Source organism: Gracilinanus agilis, chromosome 4 (assembly GCF_016433145.1).
Source record: "Gracilinanus agilis isolate LMUSP501 chromosome 4, AgileGrace, whole genome shotgun sequence".
NCBI lineage: Eukaryota > Metazoa > Chordata > Mammalia > Didelphimorphia > Didelphidae > Gracilinanus > Gracilinanus agilis.
Genome location: NC_058133.1, coordinates 262,433,404 through 262,454,505, shown reverse-complemented (window position 1 = coordinate 262,454,505; position 21,102 = coordinate 262,433,404). Strand labels below are relative to the sequence as shown.

Here is a 21,102-nt window from a genome sequence, read left to right as displayed (position 1 = left end):
AGAGGAGAGGGTTGGGGGGCAGGGGGAGATGTTTTAGGCAGATTGAGTTTGAGATGCCTATGGACATTGAATTCACATCCAATAGGAAGTTGATGTAGGACTAAAATTCAGAAGAGAAACTAGGGCCAGAGAGGAAAGAGAAGAGGGCCCAGACAAGCCCTGGGTCCTCACAATTAGGGGGCATGACCAGAAGGAAGATCCAGCAAAGGAAACTGAGAAAAGAATGATCAGACAGATAGGAGGAGAACCAAGAAAGGGCTGTGCCATTAAAATCCAGGCAAGAGTATCCAGAAGTAGAAGGTAAGAATCAATTGTGAAGCACTTCTCAGTCAAGGTCAAATAGAGGTTGGATAAGCAAGTTCAGTTTGTGGTAGAATGGTTATTGGTCCGGTGTAGGTTGGCCACTGAGGTTCCCTTCCAGCTCCAAAATTTGCAAACTTTCCATCCTCTGAAGTCCATCTCAATGAAGGCATAAAAAAGGTAATGCACTGGGAGAAAGGGCAAAATTTCTTCACTTAAAAGAGGCAAGAAAGAACTTTTGCAATGGAGGGAGAAATGAGGGGGCAGGAAATACTTGAATCTCATATTGGAATTGGTTCAAAGAGGGAAAAATGTAAAAAATCTGTTGTGTATAGAAATGTAACTTACACAATAGGGAAATAGGAGGGGAAGGGAATAAGAAAGTTGGGTGTAGGGGGATGATAAAGGGGCCCAGGACCAATTAAAGGAGGCAAGTAGTTAGAAGCATACTTTTGAGAAAGGGCTGGATAAAAAGAGAAAAGAAAGTAGGAGAAAATGGGATGGAAGGAAAATCCATAGCAATCAAAACTGTGAATGTGAATAGAATTAATTTAGCCATTAAACAGAGGCAGACATCAGAATGGATTAAAAAATCAGAACCCAACAAAATGTTTAAAATAGACTTACTTGAAACAGAAGCAGAATTAAAATAAGGCCCAGAGAGAATCCAGTATGCTTCAGTTAAACTAAAAAAGATAGGGGTAGCAATCATGATCTCGGACAATACAAACGCAAAAATAGAAATAATTAAAAAATAATTGGGGAAAACCACATTTCACTAAAAGGTACCATAGACAATGAAGTCTTGTAAGAATAAAAAAAAAATTCAGCAAGTTTCTCTGATAAAAGCTTCATTTCTCAAAAACTTAACGAATATAGAACTGAGTCAAACATATAAAAACGAGAGCCATTCTCCAATTGATGAATGGCCAAAAGAGATTAACAGGCAGAGGAAATAAAAATGATAGCCACATGAAAAAATGCTCTAACTTGCTGATTAGGTAAAACACTCTGAGGTACCATCTTATACCTATCAGAATTAGATACAAGAGGGGTTGAGAGAAAGCTAAGTTAGATTATTTTTCAGATCAAATATAAGGCTCTTCCTAATCTGGCCCCTTCCTACCTTTCCAACCTTCACATTTTACTAATGAATTGTTGGTGGATAAGTGAACCGGTTCAACCATTCTGAAGAATAATTAGTTACTCTGCCCATTGGACTATAAATCTGTGCCTTTGACCCAGCAATACTACGACTAGGTCTATAACCCAAAGAAAGAAAAGGAGAAGGATCTCTATATACAAAAATATTGAGAGCAGCACTTTTTTGTGGTGGTAAAGAAATAGAAACCAGAGTGCTTAAAGCTGGGGAATAGATGAGCAAGTTGTGGCATCACTGGGATGGGGTACTGTTGTACTGCAAGGGGCAGATAGATGGAGCAATGGATAGAGTTCTTGGCCTGAAGTCAGGTAGACCTGAGTTCAAATCTCATCTACTTACTAGCTGGGCAAGTCACTTAATCCTGTTGGCCTCAGTTTCCTCATCTGTAAAATGGAGAAGGAAATGGCAAACTGCTGAAGTATCTTTGTCTGGAAAACCCAAATGGATCATGAAGAGCTGAATTTGACAGAAATGGCTGAACAACAATAGCTATTGTGCTATGAGAAATGAAAAGAAAAATGTTTTCAGAAAAACAGTATTTGAACTGATGCAAAGTGAAGTGAGAAGAACCAGATAATTGTGTATAGTAATAGCAATGTTGCAATGATAATCAACCATGAAAAATTTGGCTACTTAGATGAATACAATGATCCAAGACAATTCCAAAGGATTCATGGTGAAAAAATCTACTTTCAGGAACAGAAATAATGAACTCTTGAGTGCAAATTTAAGTCTCACTTTCTCACTATATTTTTCTTGCTTTTGGAGATAAAACAGCTAATATGGAAATGTTTTACATGATTTCACACGTATATTTGATAATAAAATTCTTGCCTTCTCAGTAGTGGGGAGAGAGGGTGGAAGAAGAGACTTTGGAACTCAAAACTAAAAAAGAAAAATGCTAAAAATAAATAATAAAAATTTAAAAGAATAAGTATATTTCAAAATTACATTTACCTCTAAGAACCCACCCAAATTTTCTCAATTTATAACAATCTTCTTCCTCAGACTTTACATATTACTTATTTTGTGACTCTTATGTGGCTCTTTTTTTTTTTATACCCTTACCTTTCTGTCTTAGAATCAATACTGTGGATTGATTCCAATGCAGAATAATGGTAAGGGCTGGGAATTGGGGTTAAGAGACTTGCCCAGGGTCACCCAGTCAGGTGTCTGAGGCCAGATTTGAATACAGGACCCCCCATCTCTCTGATGAACTTGTAATGTTTTTTAAAGAGAAGTTGGTCTCAAGACTCTCTACTACATTGTAAATTCCTTAAGGGTAGGGACTGAGTCTTAACCTAACCTTTTATCTTTCTCAGCACTAAGCCCAGTGTTCTGTATACAGCAGACACAATAAATATTTTTGATTGGTTAATTGTTGCCTTAATCAAGCACCCTGTTCTTGCTGTTGATTGCATTGTGCCCTGATGCTTCTCAGAACTCCATTGGCCAATGCCTTCCCAAGATCACTTTGTCCCTCACTCTGTTCCAAGAATGTGACTTTGCCCTCTCCATAAAAGGAGGGCTGTAGCAGAGGATTTCTGGCAACCTGAAGACCACTCTTCCTACCAATGCAGAGATCATAGAGTGGCCTTCTGGGTTCCCAGGTTCCATAGGGCTAAGTTGTGGGGAATGTGGCCCTCATCTGAGCCCAGATCCCAGACTGTACTTGAGACAGTTCTTGCTACCCACTCAGATATCCCTAGAATGGATCCACCACTGAGAAGGCTAAAGCATAGCCTGTGTTCTTACCCTGGACTTGCTTTATGCTACACTAGAAGGTGTTTTTCCCCAAGGTTTCATCAATAAAGCCATGTCTCATTGCCATCTAGATAGGATGTTTGCCTCAAACAGGTTTATTTTTAGAATGGCAGTTCTTTACCTTTTACAGAGAACATTTAGTAAATGAATTACACTTAGACAACACTTTAGGATTACAAAGCTTTTATACTAATTATCTAATTTGATTCTCACAGCAATCTCTTGATATTGGGATTGTAAATATCCCTAGGCAAGATGCTTCAATCTCTTCGGATCCTCAGTTTTCTTATCTGTAAAAATAAAGAGATCCAACTGGAAGATTTCATAGAGTCTTTTCCAACTCTAGTACTGTTTTATTTTATCCCCATTTTATAGAGAAGGAAACGGGTTTAGATTAAGAAATGTACCAAGAGCCAAGTAGCAGGACCAGATCATATAGAACTATAGCTCTGTGGCCAATCCTCTGACCACACTATGCTATTATGCTATCTCTAGATGTTTTCCAACCTTTTCCTTAATTTTCCAGTTTTCCAGGATTAAAATTCAAGCTCATGGCCCTTTGATTTGCAGACTCTGTTCTGTGGCCTTGTTTGTAAACCGGGATATTTGCTCTTTTGTCTTGTGGTACAGCTCCCATTTTCCATGATCTTTCAAATCACTATCATTTTCCTTTCTTTGGTCTCTGGGTCAGGTGACTTGAACTCACTTGGGCAGCCTCCTCTTTATACATAGTTCCCTTTTCAGATTGCCCTTATCCTAAAAAAAAAAATTCAAGCCTAGCATACCCTCAAGCTATCAACCTGTATATCTCTCTTCATTTTCATTGTCTTCTTGGGGGGTGGGGAAAACTGTCTCCCATTTGCTTATCTGGCTCTTCCCAACCCTGTTGCATATGACTTCTGTTGCCACCACTTTACTGAAAAGACTTTTTTTCTCCAATTTTTAAAATTTTGTTAAATATTCCTAAATATTTCCTAATTGTTAAACATTTCCTAATGTTAAATTAAATTTTTTAACACTCATTTTTAAAAAATTTGAGTTCCATATTCTTTTCCTCCCTCCTACTCCCTCTTTGAGAAGGCAAGCAATTTGATATCAATTATACATGTGAAGCCATGAAAAACATTCTATATTAGTCATGTTGCAAAAGAAAACATTTTTTAAACCCCCCCCAAAAAATAAAGTTTAAAAAAGTATGCACTAATCTATACTCAGAGTTCATCAGCTTTCTCTCTGGAGGAGGATAGCATTTTTTTATCTTGAGTCCTTTGGAATTATCTTAGATCATCGTATAGATTAGCACAGCTAAGTCTTTCACAGTTCATCATTGTTACAATATTAGTACTATGTACAATGTTCTTTTGGTTCTCACTTCACTTTGCATCAGTTCATATACGTCTTTTCCAGATTTTTCTGAAACTACCCTGCTCATCATTTCTTAGAGTACAATAGTATTCCATCAAAATCACATACCACAATTTGTTCAGCCACCCCCCAATTGATGGTTGTGAAGCACCCGCTCTTGGTGGTGGTGGGGGTTGTCCTCTGGTGGTAGGATGGCATGGCAAAGCAAAATGAAAATGAGACAGAGTGCAAGTGAAATTGCAGAGGCTGTTCTCTCTGGTGCTCTCTGCTGATTTTTTATTTTTATACCCTTTTTTTCTTTATGATCTCATACAGGTTTTGATTTTCCCATACATTAAAAATCACACATTAACTTTTGAAATATCATATGATTGGCATTTACTAATCATCCTACTGTGATTAAACAAAGAAGAAAACTTGTCAAAAATTATTTATTAAGAAATAGCATAGTTGGAACTTTATTATTTTCAGCCATCCTTTAAGGTATAAAAACATCATTTCCTAGCTAAGCATAATGGTTAATTATATTTTAACTAATTAAATCAAGCATATTCTTACTTTATTCTATTCAGACATATCAGTCACGAAGATAGTTATGGTGGTTGATTACATCAAAAAAGATACAATAATATCAGTTTGGTCCAAATATTGTTTCAATTATAGCCTTTCACTTTTGACTATTCTTCAAAGGTTGCTGTTCTTTCTGCTACAGGGTTAATAAGAATGCAGTTCTGGAAGGGTGATTCTGTGCTAATTTGTCATTCCTGTTTTCCTTGTAACTCACTGTTTCCTTGACCTGTGGGAGTTTGGGAGCAAATCCAGGCCAGGTACATTCTTGCTGGGGAATTTAGAGACTTGCATTAACATACTAACTGCTGGTTTATTGTGGGGATGAATTTAGGGAAAGTTTCTGTATTATTGGGGTTTATTTAGGGATAGTGAGTGGTCTGTGACTGTGGTTGTCCTTACTATTAGCCTGTATTATTTTTCTGTGTTTCCCTGGGGTTGAGTAAGGATACTGATCTCAATAGTTTCAATAAAAGGGAATGTTAGTGAGAAAAGAGTCACATAGGGGAAACTGAGTGAAAACATTCATCCTTCTGACACCTGCTATGCAGCTTTTTTCAGAGCTGGTGATGAGCTGTGTCAAACGTCACGGGCTTTGATGGTTTTCCACAGATGGTCATCTCCTCAATTTCTAATTTTTTGCTACCACAAAAAGAATAACATCTCCTCAAATCACCTTTTTTCCTAATTTCCCTGTTTCTGTCAAAGATGCCATTTTTTTTCTAGATACCTACATCTGCAACCTTAGAGTTATCCTCACCTCATTTTTCTCATTGCTCCTTAGAGCATAGGTCTGACCAGCTCATCTCTCTTATACTTAAGAAGCTTCAATTTGGTTCCCTGCTGCTTCAAGGATAAAATAGAAAATCTAGTATTTAAATCCTTTACCATCTGGCTTCAGTTGATTACACATGACTTTTCTTCACTATGTTCTGGCCAAATTGATTAACTTTTTTATCCCTCTGAGTTTTCTTCTTCTTTCTCTTAACCTCCTCTGGCCTTTTTAAAAAGTTAATTTAGTGGGGCAGCTGGGTAGCTCAGTGGATTGAGAGCCAGACCTAGAGACGGGAGGTCCTGGGTTCAAATTCGGCCTCAGACACTTCCCAGCTGTGTGACCCTGGGCAAGTCACTTGACCCCCATTGCCTACCCTTACCACTCTTCCACCTATAAGTCAATACACAAAAGTTAAGGGTTTGGAAAAAAAAAAGTTAATTTATATAAACCTCAGAATCTTTATTTATAACATGAGGATAATTTTATCTTCACAAATCTTAGAGTGGCTATAGGAAGCAAATGGCTCTAAAATTGTATGTTTCTATGATAAATGAGATCATGTATATGATGCTTTTTCAGTGAAACATAAATATTAGGTATTATTAAGGAACAGGAATGGAAGGAAATGTTAAGCATCTGCTATGTGTCTGATTCTGTGCCAAGTGCTTTATTATTATTATTATTTGATTTGGTGCTATTATCCCATTTTGAAGTTAAGAAAGCTGAGGCAGACTGGTTAAGTAACTTGTCCAGGACCACATAGCTAGTAAGTGTCTGAAGTGGGATTTGATAGAAGGTTTGTCTATCTAACTCCAGGCCTAGGTCTCCATCTAGTGCTGTCTATGGAAGGGAAAGATCATGTGGATTGATTGCATTAACTTTCATTGCAAAGGCTTAGGAGAATTAATTGCACATAGATGGTAAATAACAAACAAAAATACTCCTTGTAATAAATATAGATTCTCAAATATGCTTCTCATTAAATGCATCTTGGAGGCCAATTCTTTCCAAGCAAATTTATGAAATTTTAATAGAAGAGTGAGAAAATATTATTCAGCATATAATGTAGTGGTTTGCTTTGCACTCATCTTTTTCAAGATCTTATTATATGAATATAAAAAAGCTTTGATGGTAACTAATACCAGTAGTCCTTACTGTGAAAAAAAACCGTAATCTTCCCTATATAGCATCAGATTTGGGAAGAGGTTAAGTGGGTGATAATGATAAGAGCTAAGATTTATATTTTATATATATGTATACACACATATATACATACTATATATATACACACACACACACACACATATGTATATAAAAACCCATTTGATCCTGGGAGATAGCTGCTATTATCATCACTTTACAGATGAAGAAATTGAGGCTAAAACGGATCACTATCTCAGGCAAGATTCAAATTCAGGTCTGCCTGGCTCCACATTCAGCTCTTGACCTACTATGCCACCTAGCTGCCCAATTGTAAATAGTGATGATAAGTTATATCCAAACAGTTAAAAATTCTGGTTAAGTCATGCCTTATCCTCATTGTGTTGTGGGACATCAGAAAGAAGCAGAAAATGAGTCCAGATATGGTCAAAACACAGGTTTGGGTAGTACATTTTAGCAAGGGCATCAATAAGCTACAGATTCTCTGTTGTTGATTTGTACATGATTCTTCATGACCCCACTTGGAGTTTTCTTGGCAAAGATATTTGAGAGGTTTGCCATTTCCTTCTCCAGCTTATTTGAAGATGAGAAAACTGAGGCAAACAGGGTGAAGTGACTTGGCCAAGGTCACATAGCTAGTAAGCATCTGAGGCTAGATTTGAATTCAGGGAAATGAGTCTTCCTGACACCAGTCCCAGTGCTCTATCCACTGCTCCACTTAGCTACCCTAATGCCCATCATCCTTAGACCCAAATCCAAAGATTGTTTAAATATAGCCTCAGGCCAAGATGGCAAAGTAAAGCAGAGAAGCTCAAAGTCACCATGATAATCCTCTCCGATCAATCTTAAAATAATGTCACAAAATGAATACAGGAGTGAAAGAACCAATTAGGAGAAAATCAAAGGGTGTAAAAGAGGATTGCACTGAGAAAAAAGGGAAGGGGGAGATAGAATGGGGTAAATTACATAACACAAAGAGGTGTGAAAAATTATTGCAGGGAGGGGAAGATGAGGGTGGTGATGGACAATGCTTAAACTTTCATTGTAACTGGCTCAGAGAAGGAAAAACAAATATACTCATTGGGGTATAGAATTCTATCTTACCCTACAAAGAAGTAATAAGATAAGGGAAGAGGAGGATGATAAAGAGCGAAACATGATGAGCAGGAATAGAGTGAAAGGGAATAGAGCAGGATCAAAAGGGGAAAATAAGACGGAGGAAAATGCACAGTTAGTAATCATAACTGAATGTAAATAGCATGAACTCACCCATAAAATGAAAGTGGATAACAGAGTGGACTAAAAAACAGAATCCTACTATATGCTGTTTACAAGAAACACATTTGAGGCAGGATGACATACACAGATTAAAGGTAAAAGGCTGGAGTGAAATTTATTATGCATCATCTAAAGTAAAAAAAGCAGGAGTAGCAATCATATCAGATAAAACTAAAGTAAAAATTGATCTGATTAAAAGAAATAAGGAAGGAAATTATATCTTGCTAAAAGGTACTATAAACAATGAAGTAATATCAATACTAAACGTTTATGTACCAAATGGTACAGCATTCAGATTTTTATAGGAGAAATTAAAGGAGCTTAAGGGGGAAATATATAGTAAAACCATACTAGTGGGGGACCTCAACCTTCCCTTACCAAATCCAAAGATCTATTTTTTAGTCACCAATATAATTTTTGTCATTATTGTTCATTCAGTCAGTCATGTCTTACTCTATATAGTGGTTTGCCATTGCCTTCTCCATTGTGCCCCCATTTTATAGGTCTGAGGCAAATAAGGGTTAAGTGACTTGCCCAGAGTTACACAGCTAGTAAGTGTCTGAGAACAGATTTGAACTGACAGAAGAATCTTCCTGATTCCAGGCCTGGTGCTTTATCTACTGTGCCACCTAACCAGTATAGTATGAAAGGTCATGTCACACGAGAACTGGTTGGAGAAATTGGGGATGTTTAAGCTTGGAGAAGAGAATGCTCAGGGGGTGGGGAGAACCATACATACACACACACACACACACACACACACACACACACACACACACACAAAAGCTGTCTTCATATATTTGAAAGGCTATCACGTGGAATGTGTCATGTCATTGTGGGGCAATTAGACTTCTTATTTAGGCTTGGGGTAAGGAAAAACTTATTAGGAATTTGAGCTATCCCAAAGCGGAATGCTTTTGGAGGTAATGAACATAGTGTGCTTTTTCTCTTAGAGATCATTGAATCTGGATAACTACTTGTCAGGTATGATGTTGTGGGGATTGTTTCAGGAATGGGCTGGATACAACCTGAAGGACCTTTCAACTCCAAAATGCTCTGATTCTGTATTCAGAGGCTGAACATAAGTTAGCATCATTTTCCACATTATACTCCCACACTAAGTTGTCAACACTGACAAAGAAGCTTTAGAGTTGAGAAAACTCTCAATCCTTTCAGAATTTTAATATAATATTTTTGTTTAGCTAACCTATGTGGAAGATCCCTTTGCCCAATCTAAATTTGGGACCAAAAGGACTGAGTAGTTTTTTTGAAAAGTATTTTAATGTTGTGTAAATTCACTGTGGATTGCTACGGCTCTTTTTTCCAGGTAGTTCTCCACAAATTCTTTCTGTAGCAGAGCTGATGGATGCATTTAATGGAGTTTCCAAGATGAGCATTGCACATGAAATTGTGGTGAACCAGGATTTCCACATGGAACAGATTGACTTCTCTCCAGATAGGTAGATGCTTCTCAAAGTTCATTTATTTCTCTCTCCCTGATACATATATGGGACAGACTGCTTTGGACCAAATTCAAAGTTTCTTTATTTCATAGCATGAATTTAAATTTTATTCAAACAGGAAAAGATATCATTAGAGCTTGTGTGTAATTATTGGTATTAAAGTCTTGAAGAAATATTAACCAAGATCAAACTAATATTATTACTGAGGGAGTTTGCATTTTGGAATTCCAGTTATTAGTTAAGAAGATCGATTTCAGATCTTCTCAGACAGACCCTGAGGAAGTAGCCCCCTAGCAGTTTCACATTTACTTTTTTAATTGACTGTAGATCTAACATGTACCTATTAAAAATAGATTACTTTTCTGACAGTGGTGTTGCCAATTCTACTTGCAATCTGAGATTCCAGTGAAATACTTGTTTCATAAATCACTCTAAAATGATATTGCAAATTAGAATTTTTATGATAAATAATGGCCTCCAACCCACAGAAGACTTGTTTTAAAAAAATCCTTACCTCAAATACCTCAAACTGTGTATTGGTTCCAAGGCAGAAGAATGGTTAGGGCTAGGCAGTGGGGGTTAAGTGACTTGCCCAGGGTCACACAGTGAAGAAGAGTCTGAGGCCAGGTTTGAACCTCCAGAAGACTTTTATTTTGGCAGTTTAGTTGCACACTAGGTGGATTGAAAGCCAGGCCTGGAGACAGGAGGTCCTGGGTTCAAATTTGACTTCAGATACTTCCTAGGTGTGTGACCCTGGTTAAGTCACTTAAACCTCATTGCCTAGCTCTTACTACTCTTCTGCCTTGAAACTAATACACAATATTGAGTCTAAGATGGAAGGTGAGGGTTAAAAAAAGTCAGAGTCAATTCCACTATCAGATTGCCAATATTTTCCATTTTTTTTCCATTTCATATCAAAATATTAGCAAATTTTGGATTTACTTCATTTTGCCTGCCATTTGGCCTTTTTTAGGTCTTTACAAGAAAATGAATGACTGACTTGCCCAGACTAGAGTAGTTAATGTAGGTCATACTGAACATGTGTGAGAGGAGTGTGCCAAACACAATCCCCCTGGGGTACTAAATAAGGCTTTATTGAAATTTCCAGGCTGGTACCTGCACATTCTTTGTTCCCTCCCTGCCTTCACTGACCCTGGAGTTCCAAATCAACCCTCCGTATGGGCTGCTGCTTCTTGAAGTCAGCAAAAGGGCCCAACTGAAGAGGGGAGCAGCTAGAGGTGAAATTCCAAGGGAAAAGGTGTATGATGGATGTGGGGGGAGAGGGAAGGCAGAACAAAATGGTGACACCAGATTTTCATTTGTGCTTTGTTAACACCTCCACTATTGTGTGTTAATAATGGAAAGGTGGAGAAAAAAAAATTTTAAGGGATAAATCATTGCATCCTCAGAAAGAGGATCATTCTGATTGCAGGTGTGGGTTTCTAGAAACAGAACAAATAGACCAAATCCTTACCTCAAAAAAAGAACCCTTTAGGTTGTCTTCACCTAAAATCTGACTGGCCTTTGGAAGATGCTTATAGGAATCACAGTGGTGTCCTTCTATCTGAGGGACTTCATAAGTTCTTACTGATTGATGAAAAAAATTTGAATTATTCATTTATCTTCTTGTAGCCTGGAAAGCAAGATTAAGGAAACAATGCAAAATGCTTTCTGGGATCATCTTCGAGAACAGCTGTCAGCTACTCCTCCAGATTATTCTTATGTTTTGCAGCTTCTGAAAGAAATCAAGGAGGTGAGGATAGTGGTGGGTCGTCTCCCTGCATTCGTTCAAGTATTTGGTGATAGAGTCCTCAGACCATTAGAATATCAATATATACGCATGTGACATAATGTTTTCATTTCAAAATTTAACAAATATTTATTGATGGCTCATAAAGTTCAAGTGATTGTACTAGGTTCTTTGGGTGGCAACAAGGATGAGACCTGACACATACAAACATAGTGTTGGCTAAATGCTTGTTGACTATTAAGAGACTTCTTGTGGTTTGTTTTTTTAACCTTTATCTTCTGCTTTAGAATCAATACTGTGTATTATATACTATATAATTATAGTATATATAGTTAAGTGACTTGCCCAGAGTCACACAGCTAGGAGGTGTCTGGGGCCAGATTTGAACTCGGGACCACCCATCTCTAGGCCTGGCTCTCTGTCCATGGAGGCACTTAACTGCCCTCTCTGTCAGGAGTTCTTAACCTGGGGTCTGTGAACTTGTTTTAAAAAAATGTTAACTATATTTCAATAGGTTTGAATTTCCTTTATAATCCTGTTTTTCTTTGTTATTATTATTGTTAGATTGTTAGAATACTTATTTCCTTTATAATCCTGTATAAAATGTATAAATCCTGTATAAAAATGCAAAAAGCCCTTTTGGAAAGGGCTTCCTTGGGCCTCCAAAGGGGTTCACAAAAAAGATTAAGAACACCTGTTCTAAATAGAATCAGTTTTGGGGTGGAGGATGAGGAATAATGTCCAGGAAGTCCAGAGATTTCTGGGTATTCCCTAGGTATAGGAAGGATTGACATTAATTAAAGATTGATGGCTCTGTGAAGAAGTTCTGTTTTGCTAAGCAGTAATGAAGCCAATTGGATTCTCTTTCCTGGGCAGATTTTGTTATCACTGCTCCTGCCTCGCCAGAACCGTCTAAAAAACCAGATTGAAGAAGTGATGGATATGGAGCTCCTCAAGCAGGAAGCTGACCATGGAGCACTGGATGTCTCTCATCTCTCCACCTACCTCCTGAGCATGATGACAATGCTTTGTGCTCCAATCCGAGATGAAGAGATTCAGAAACTCGAGAACATATCAGACCCAGTGCAGCTCCTGAGGTAGATGCACTGGCCTCAGAAAGCAGCCCAGTGCCCTGGGCCAGGGAAATGTTCACAGGACACACTAATTACATTCTCCTAGCTCTGCCAGGCCTGATTAAAATTCATTTTTCTTTGCCAGAGTAGAGAGAACCCCCAACCAAAGTCTGATGCAAAACAGCAATGGTCCCACCAACCTTTGTACCTCAGGAAAACTCATTTAAAGGCCCAGTGAGTTTAAGGTTCTGGCTTTTATTTTCAAGGAAACGATGGCAGGGTTGATCCTCTGATCTCTTTTTTCACACTTGTTTGATAGATTTTCCATTCAAGTTTTCTACCAGTGCAGGTGGTGGGGTGGGAGGGGCGACAGCTCAGGCAGGCAGCCTTACAGTCTAAACTAACCCAGAGCTCACTAAGGTTATCTCAGGACCAGCCCACTTAAATGGAGAGAGATTGATCTGCGGACTGGGGACAGCAATTCCTTTTTGAGTCATAGCAACTCCCACAGACCAGCTTTATGGCAGCAGTGGAAGCCTTTAGAGATCGCATGCCCAAACTGGACCTTTGCACTGCCTGTGACCTCCCTCCCATCACCCCAGACAGGGGAGGGAGGAAACACTCCCATTGGGCTGCTGGGTGGAGGGGCGGGGCATGGGAGGGGGAGGGGAGCAGCCCCCTCCCTGCTACCCAGGCACACATCCCACGCCTTCGCCAACAGGGCCTTATGGCATAAAGGGGCTGTGATCTGTGTTGATAGAGAATACTTAGACAAAAACAATGACTCAAGTCATTTAAATCAAATAATCAAGTTCTCTGTGCCCCTTGTGAATGTGATAGAAAATATATATTAATGCCTTCCAGAGATCTAGAGGCACTTTTCATTCATACCTTCTCCTTTATGGAAACACAAATCCTATGAATAGGAAGGAATAGCAATTGCCCCCACTTTGGGGATGGAAAAACCAAAGGTCTCACACCTAATGTATTTCAAGTTCATATTTCCAATAAGCCCAGGGTAGAATCTAATTCTACGGCGAGGCGGCACGGTGGATAGAGCACCAGGCCTGGAGTCAGGAAGACCCGAGTTCAAATCCAGCCTCAGAGAATGTAAATATTTATTTACAGTATTAACTTTTATTCTTGCCAGGGTTCTGGGTCTCATGATGACTTTTTTAGAACAGCTGGCAGAGAAGGAGGTAGTACCAGGACTCAGTGTTCTCTTTCAGTTTTCTGCTATTAATGTGGCTTTAGGGGATTCCTCAGAGGCAACACTAGAGTCAGAAAGCCTAGCTCTGCCCTTTATTAACCATGTGACCTTAGACAAATCATTTCTAATTCAGATTCTTCCTTTGAGCAGCTAGGTAATAGTGTGAGTGCTGGGTCTGGAGTCAGGGAAGACCTGAGTTCAAATCCATCCTAAGGTACTCATTAGTTGTATGACCCTGGGCAAGTCACTTTATCTGGTTTGCCTCAGTTCCTCCTCCGTAAAACAAACTGAAGATGGAAATGGCAAACCGCTCCAATATCTCTGCTGAGAAAGCCTCAGATAGGGTCTCAAAGAGTCAGATATAAATGAAACGAGTGAACAACAAAAAATCTATTTGGGAATGTGATTTTTTGAGAAGTACTATGCTGTAATGGAAAGTACTTTTCTTCAGCCCTAAATATGTTTTCTTTGCTCAATTCATTTGGTTCTACTTTGTTAAAAGCTAAAAGTTTGGTGTGGGTCTGTTATTTTTGTTGGTAGTTATTAAGCTTATAATGTTTTAATAAATATAGATTCTAATGCCAGTTTTGCTATATACTAGCTGTGTGATCTTGGACAAGAAAGTTTACCTCTTTGGGCCTTAGTCTTCTTGCCCGTAAATTGAAGAATTAGGGAGGGATGAGTTCTAAGGCTGCTTCTAGTTCTAAAATTCTATGACACCCATCCCAAGGCATCTTATTCTAAGAGTCTTCTATGTTTTCTCTCCCAGTGTTAACTTTGATTTCCTTTTTGGCAGGGAGATATTCCATGTTCTAGGCCTGATGAAAATGGACATGGTGAACTTCACCATCCAGAGTATACGACCGCATCTGCAGGAGCACTCGATCCAGTATGAACGAGCCAAATTCCAAGAGCTTCTCCAGAAAATGCCCAGTATGTACAAGAATAGAGGCAGGACAGTAGTGACTGCGGGTCTGTTTTATGCTTCCCTATAGGGCACAATGGCTGCCATTTTTCAAGCATTAGGAACAAAGTCTCTAGCTTCCCTGCTGGGAAGGGTAGATTGCAGTCAACTTTAGTACTTTAAAGTAAAGAATTTCACGAATCATTTATTGATGATGTATTTAGTGTACAGGATTTGAAGGTACTATATATCTTGTTTCCTTGTAGACTTCCTTGATCATACCACAAAGTGGCTAACCCAAGCAGCTGCTGAAGTAATGACACCCCCTTCAAACTATGACCTTCCAGACCAAATCAGTTCTTCACCTGCAGATGGGACAATGAAAGAGAGTTGTATCATAAGCCCCTCAATTGTGCTAAACCAGGCGTACATGAATCTTCTTCAGTGGGATCCTAACAATGAGGAATTCCCAGAGGTAGGGCCGCCGGTGGGAACATTTCATTACCCTTTGATGTCAGGAGCTTCAGGTGAGGGCCTTTCCATGCTGACTGACTACCGACTGTTTTCTATCTCATCAGACGGTGATGATGGACAAGACCCGGCTGCAGGAGATTCAATGCCAGTTAAATCGACTGACCGTTTTGGCCTCTGTTCTGCTAGTGGCCAACAGTTACTGTGGCACTAAGTTAATGAATTCACCTCAGTTTGTACACAAACTGAAACAAATAATCAGAGTTCTGTTGGAGGAAAATCAGTCAAAGTGAGTACCATAAATCTCAGTCTTTTCCAGATGGGATATATTTGGAAAGCAGGAAGTCAGTGAATGGTTGGTTAATACTTTTCATCACATAAAGTTCTTTCTTAGAGGCCATTTGAAATTATTGTTTATATCTTTTTGGAGGATGAAAGTATTATTTTCATTCAAAGTGGGCATCAAGAGATTCATCCTCTGTCCAGTGGATAATATTGGGCCATTCTTGGTAGAGGTAGGTTACTCAGGGGTTGGGTGGTCAGTCAGACAACCGTACTGCCTGTGTTCCCCTTTATGCAGATCACAGTCCTAATGAAACCACCCAAGCACACTCCAAAGGAAACCTATGAACAAGTCTTATGGAACTAATCACAAGAGCTGATGAGCATTCCTAGAGCTCTCCTTGGGAAAAACACTTGACCTCTCTGTACCCTGACTTCCAGAGGACTATGGCTGCTATTGCTTCTAGTTCTAAAACTATGATGTGATCTATTGCATTATCCTTATCTGTCACACCCTGCTGTCCTCTGGATAGGAGGGACTGGGATTTTTTTTTTTCAGCAGGGTCTTTCTTCATGTAAGGCACTTTACACAGGGCATAGACTCAGAAATTGGTGGCTTTCTGTTTCCTATGATTCAGGCTCGAAGAGGCTTTGCTGACTATAAGTGACCAAGTGCTTCAGGAAATACAGCAGGCCTTTGTGGACCTGAACCTTCCTGCCCTAAGCAAAGAGAGCATAACTTCCCTGTCAGGCCAGATCCATAGTGTGGCCAAGGAGGACAACTGCGTCCGCAGCATCATTGGTGAGAGACACATGCAGGCAAAGACACATATCCTATCTCTAGTAGATAGATGCAGAATCATTTAAAATGTGTAAAATTCAGTGTTTTTGGAAGTCCTGCTTTGAAGCTGGGGCTGCTCATAGAGAATCGTTCTGCTCTGTGGATATGAGGGCTTTCCAAATAGCATGGTGCTTGCTCCAGATGAAACACTTTGTCCCACATCCATTAGATTGCCTTTGGTCTTCCCAGCCATTCTCCACATTCAGCCCCAAGAGACTTTAGACTGATAGCTATGATTGGGAATTATTTGTTTATTAACTCCCATCCCCAAGTTGATGTCCTTTATGGAAGGTGAGAGTCTGGTTGTTGTCATCTCTTTGAGAACCTGACCATTAAAGTGATTTGGTTCGGCCCATTCGTTCTGACTTACATGCCCATTCTTCCTGCCAACTCATCACCCAGTGTTTCTCTGGCACAATCTAGTGCTGCTTCACTGAAGGATTTGTTCTGAGTAGACATCTCTCCCAGTCTAGAATAGAAGCAATAAATTCCTTCAGATTTTATCTGACCAGAATTGCAGCCCAGCTTGTGTGTGCTAGTCCTTGGGATGAGGATAATTATAACCTGTGTGGAAGAGTACTAGATCAGGAATCAGAGGACAAGGCTTCCATGCCAGTTCTGCTGCTTACTGCTGGTGAGTTCCCAGGCCTTTCTGATTTTCTGTGTCTTACTCTCTCTCCTGGTTATCTCATCATCTCTATTTAGATGACTCCTGAATTTATATATATATATATATATACATACTAATCTTATTCCTGAGAGCTAATTCCATATCATAAACTGCACATTGGACTTTTTGAACTGACATCTCAAACTCACTGTGTACAAAACAGAGGTTATTTTTCCTTCCAAACTCACTTCCTTTCCAAACTTCCCTATTTCTCTCAAGAGCATCACTAGATGAGGGGGTTGGATTAGATGAGCCTTAATCCAGGGGGTCCTGAAGGTCCTTTCACGCTCTAAACATATGATCTGAGGATGCCAGAAAAACTTAAATATTAAATTCAGAATTTTGTATCATGTTACCTAATCTCAATTGGGTTGTTATTACAAGAATGCAAACGTTCTCTTCCTCCTTGATTTGCTATCTCCCTTCTCCTTGCTGGCTGTTCTGAAACTCTTCTCTCCAGACTTTTCATGAACAGCCTCCCCGCCCCCTGCATCCCACACTGTCTCAGCTGAGGTCTTGCCTCAAACTTGTCTTAATCACAAGATCATTCCCTCTTTCCCTCATGTCAGTGACACAACTCCTCCATCTCTTCCACTCTTATTTTACATGAAGAGATGACCCTTCTCCATAGCCAGGGCAATCCCTCTGCATGCACCCTCCAGCCCATTTCCTCCCAATGTTGCCAATGAATTGTCCTGTCATCCCTGTTTGCTCTTGTCTCTCTACTGGATCCTTCTTAGCTGCCTACAAACATGTCCATGTCTCCTCCACCCTTAGAGAACCCTCACTTGATATCACTGCTATCATCTGATACCCTTTATGGCTAAACTCCTTTGAAAAAGCTATAACGAGTGCCCTCATGTCCTCTCTTCTCACTCTTTTCTGAACTTTGCATTTTGCTTTCCATCCTCATCCTTCAACTGAAACAGCCAAGTTATCTCCTGATTGCCAAATTGAAGATTTTTTTTCTCAGTCCTGAGATCTCTGTTGCATTCTTCTGGATAGTCTCTCCACCCTGGGTTTTCCCTGATGCTGCTTTTTTTTGTTCTCCTACCTGACTACTTTGTGGGCTTCCTTGTTGATCCATGTCATTCCCACTGATGGTCAGTCCTCCAAGGCTCTGTCCTGGGCCTCATATTCTGTTCCATATTCTCTTACTTTCATCAGCTCCAGGGGTTCAATTCTCCTCTATGCAGATGAGTCCTACATGTCCATATCCAACTCCAATTTCTTCCTTGACTTAACAATCTGACATCTCCAGTGGCCTCTTAGGCATCTCAAACTGGATGGCCAGGAGAATCTCCAGCTCTTAAGTGTCCAAATCAGAACTCGTTATTTCTCCCAAACCCTCCCCCTCTTCCCAACTGCCTATTAACTGTTGGGGTCACCACCAACCTTAGCCACCTTGGTTCGCACCTCAGTTTTTCATTCTCACCTCATATTTCTACCTCTTCATCTCTTATAGACATCTTATTCTATCCACTCATATGGCAATCTATTCTGCAATAGCCTCCCAAGTATAGATCTGACTTTATTTCCCATGTCTACTTAGAGAGCTCCAATGATTCTCTATTATCTCTGGGATCCAGTAGAAACTTGTTTGGCATTCTGTAACCCTTACTTTCTGGCTTAGAATTGATACCGAGTGTTGGTTCCAAGACAGAGAAGAGAGGTAAGGGCTAGGTAATGGCGATTAAGTGACTTCCCCAGGGTCACATGGCTAGGAAGTCTTTCAGGTCAAATTTGAACCCAAGACCTCCTATCTTGAGGCCTGGCTGTCTATCCACTGAGCCACCCAGCTGTTGTTCTTCATTTGGCATTTAAAACTCTTTGTAATCTGACCCGTTCCTACATTTCCAGTCTTTTGACTTTACTCCATTCTACTTAGTTTCCAGACCAGCTGCACTAGCCTACTTGCAATACCTTGAACATGACAGATGATAGATCCTGACCATCTCTCACTTCTAGAATACTCCCTTCTCTTAAGTTATTCTGATTTTCTATAAGGTTCTGCTTAAGCTATCTATATTAGCCTTTCCTGTCCCCTACTCTGCCCTCGCATTAATACCTTCCCTTTTCAGGATTATCTTCATATGTACATACAATACACATATATACAGATACTTTATATATATTCTGTATTTCCTATTTCCCGCATTGGAATGATTGCTCCTTGAGGGCAGGAAATGAGGCTTTATTTTCTTTAACTTTTCCTTGTATCTCTAGGAGTTTGGCCCTGTTCTTAATGAACACTAAATGTTTGTTGGTGGACTCATTGATGGCTGAGCTCCTGTGTTAAACTGGTGTCTATTTAAATCAGTCCTTCAAATAATTGAGAACTTGCTATTTGCTCTGTCTTTGATCAAACCAAACTAAAACTAAATCACCCCAATCCAACTGCATGTCTTACCTGCCTAAGCAGATGAGTAGGGGAGTGACCATTTGATGCTCATGCTCCTACGTCCTTCTGTGAACAGGAGGCTGAAAGTCAAACACGATTTCCCTCCTTGAACACTCCCACTGTCTTATCAATATTCGCAGATCAACGGATCCGTTTGTTTCTCAAATGCTGCCTGCTCCGAGGCCTGCAGCCTTCTCTGAGGGACCTCCCTGGAGGCATCACCCCTATTGAAGAGGAGCTGGCAGAGATAGGCCAGAAATTTTCAGCCCTGATCCATCACAACCAACAAGTGTTTGGGCCCTACTATGCTAACATCTTAAAAAAAATTCTTTTAACTTCGCAAGAGGCGGAAGCAAGCGTTGATTCTACCTGACATTTTGAGTGGAATTCTGTGGCGTGGGGCATGGAAGAGAAGAGAGCTTTTGTCCCTTACCTGTGGTTGGTATGACAGGTACATCTCCTCCTCCCCCCTGCACCCGGGACACCAAGACTGCAGGATCCAAGCATGTGAACATCAAGCTGCCTAAGCCCTTTTACCAATAAATCTCTGAGCTGCAAGAAAGAATTGTTTGCTCCTGTGCTGGAGCTGTAGGCTTGGCCGCTATTTGTTGGGTTTGGACAGCTTTCCATATAGCACTTGGCAAACTGACAGGTATTCTTGCTTTGCTAACCTACCCTTGCATATAACCCATAAGGATTGTCTAGCCAGGACACCTACATTCTGTACTGGTGGTCACTACTCAGTAACAGGGGAGTCTATCCCAAGGGGAAAAGCATTTCACTGGCATCTATAAGGACCAGGTAGAAAGGGCCTCTGGAAGTCAGAAACCTACCTATTTGCCTCAGAAGACTTCTTTTGAATTATTGCAAAAAAATCTTTTTCCCAAGACTAACCCACAGTTAGGACCTAAGGAGGATTCCACACAGTGAAGAAGAATCCAAGGGCCTGGATAGCGAGGGCTCTTCCATCTTCTTGCTCTATTGGGGAGTCTGGAAAAATCAGACAGAAGGGAGGGGTTGTTATAGGGCTGTCAGCTAAGGAAAGGAGCTCAAATTGTGAGGGATTTTCCCTTCTCAAGCAAAAGGAGTCAGCAATAGGAGAGTTCCTGTTATCTTTTGTTAGCTTAGAATTAAATCTGTGGCATGAGGCCATCAATGATATGCACAGAGGCTACTGCACATATATCATACTAGATATACCTCTCAGGACACAACTGAGGATGAAATTGGTGCTGAGGGACCCTCAGGCCAGTGCCCTGAGTTGTTTTAACCAAGATAGATATAATTGGTCTTATCATTAAGGAGATCAAAGGAAGTTTTTTGAATGGGCAGCCCTGAGAGAATGGAAATTCAGTCTTGGTCTCTCTTGGGAGATGAAAGAAGGTAGTAGGATATTCCCAGAATCCTTTTTGGAGGCAGCAGGGTAGCAGTACTTATGTACTTACTTCTGAGTTTACCATATTCCAAATTGACAAGTCTTCAGAAAAGGGCATGTTTAAAGGAATTCAAGTTCCACTTAGCTATATGTTCTAACTGCTGTAGTGTAACGGAGGTACCTGCACATGGGGCTTAGGAACAGGACACTGCCTTAGAGGTTTCATTTTTATAGGAAAGCAGGTAAATGGCTCCATCTTGATTCTTCCCAGTTCTGTTCTGATCAGTTAG

The 21,102-nt window shown here is 40.0% G+C and overlaps 1 protein-coding gene across 1 annotated transcript in view; it reads left to right on the top strand.

The window, feature by feature from the left end:
• TCP11 (t-complex 11) overlaps window positions 1–19,810 on the top strand; it is a 31,538-nt gene extending 11,728 nt beyond the window's left edge. The window contains exons 2-9 of the mRNA XM_044674232.1: window positions 9,700–9,832; window positions 11,468–11,588; window positions 12,462–12,682; window positions 14,665–14,801; window positions 15,039–15,247; window positions 15,351–15,532; window positions 16,164–16,327; window positions 19,578–19,810. Of these exons, the coding sequence (XP_044530167.1) occupies window positions 9,700–9,832; window positions 11,468–11,588; window positions 12,462–12,682; window positions 14,665–14,801; window positions 15,039–15,247; window positions 15,351–15,532; window positions 16,164–16,327; window positions 19,578–19,810 (1,400 nt within the window). The remainder of the gene's footprint in view (window positions 1–9,699; window positions 9,833–11,467; window positions 11,589–12,461; window positions 12,683–14,664; window positions 14,802–15,038; window positions 15,248–15,350; window positions 15,533–16,163; window positions 16,328–19,577) is intronic.
• The last annotated feature ends 1,292 nt before the right edge of the window (window positions 19,811–21,102 follow it).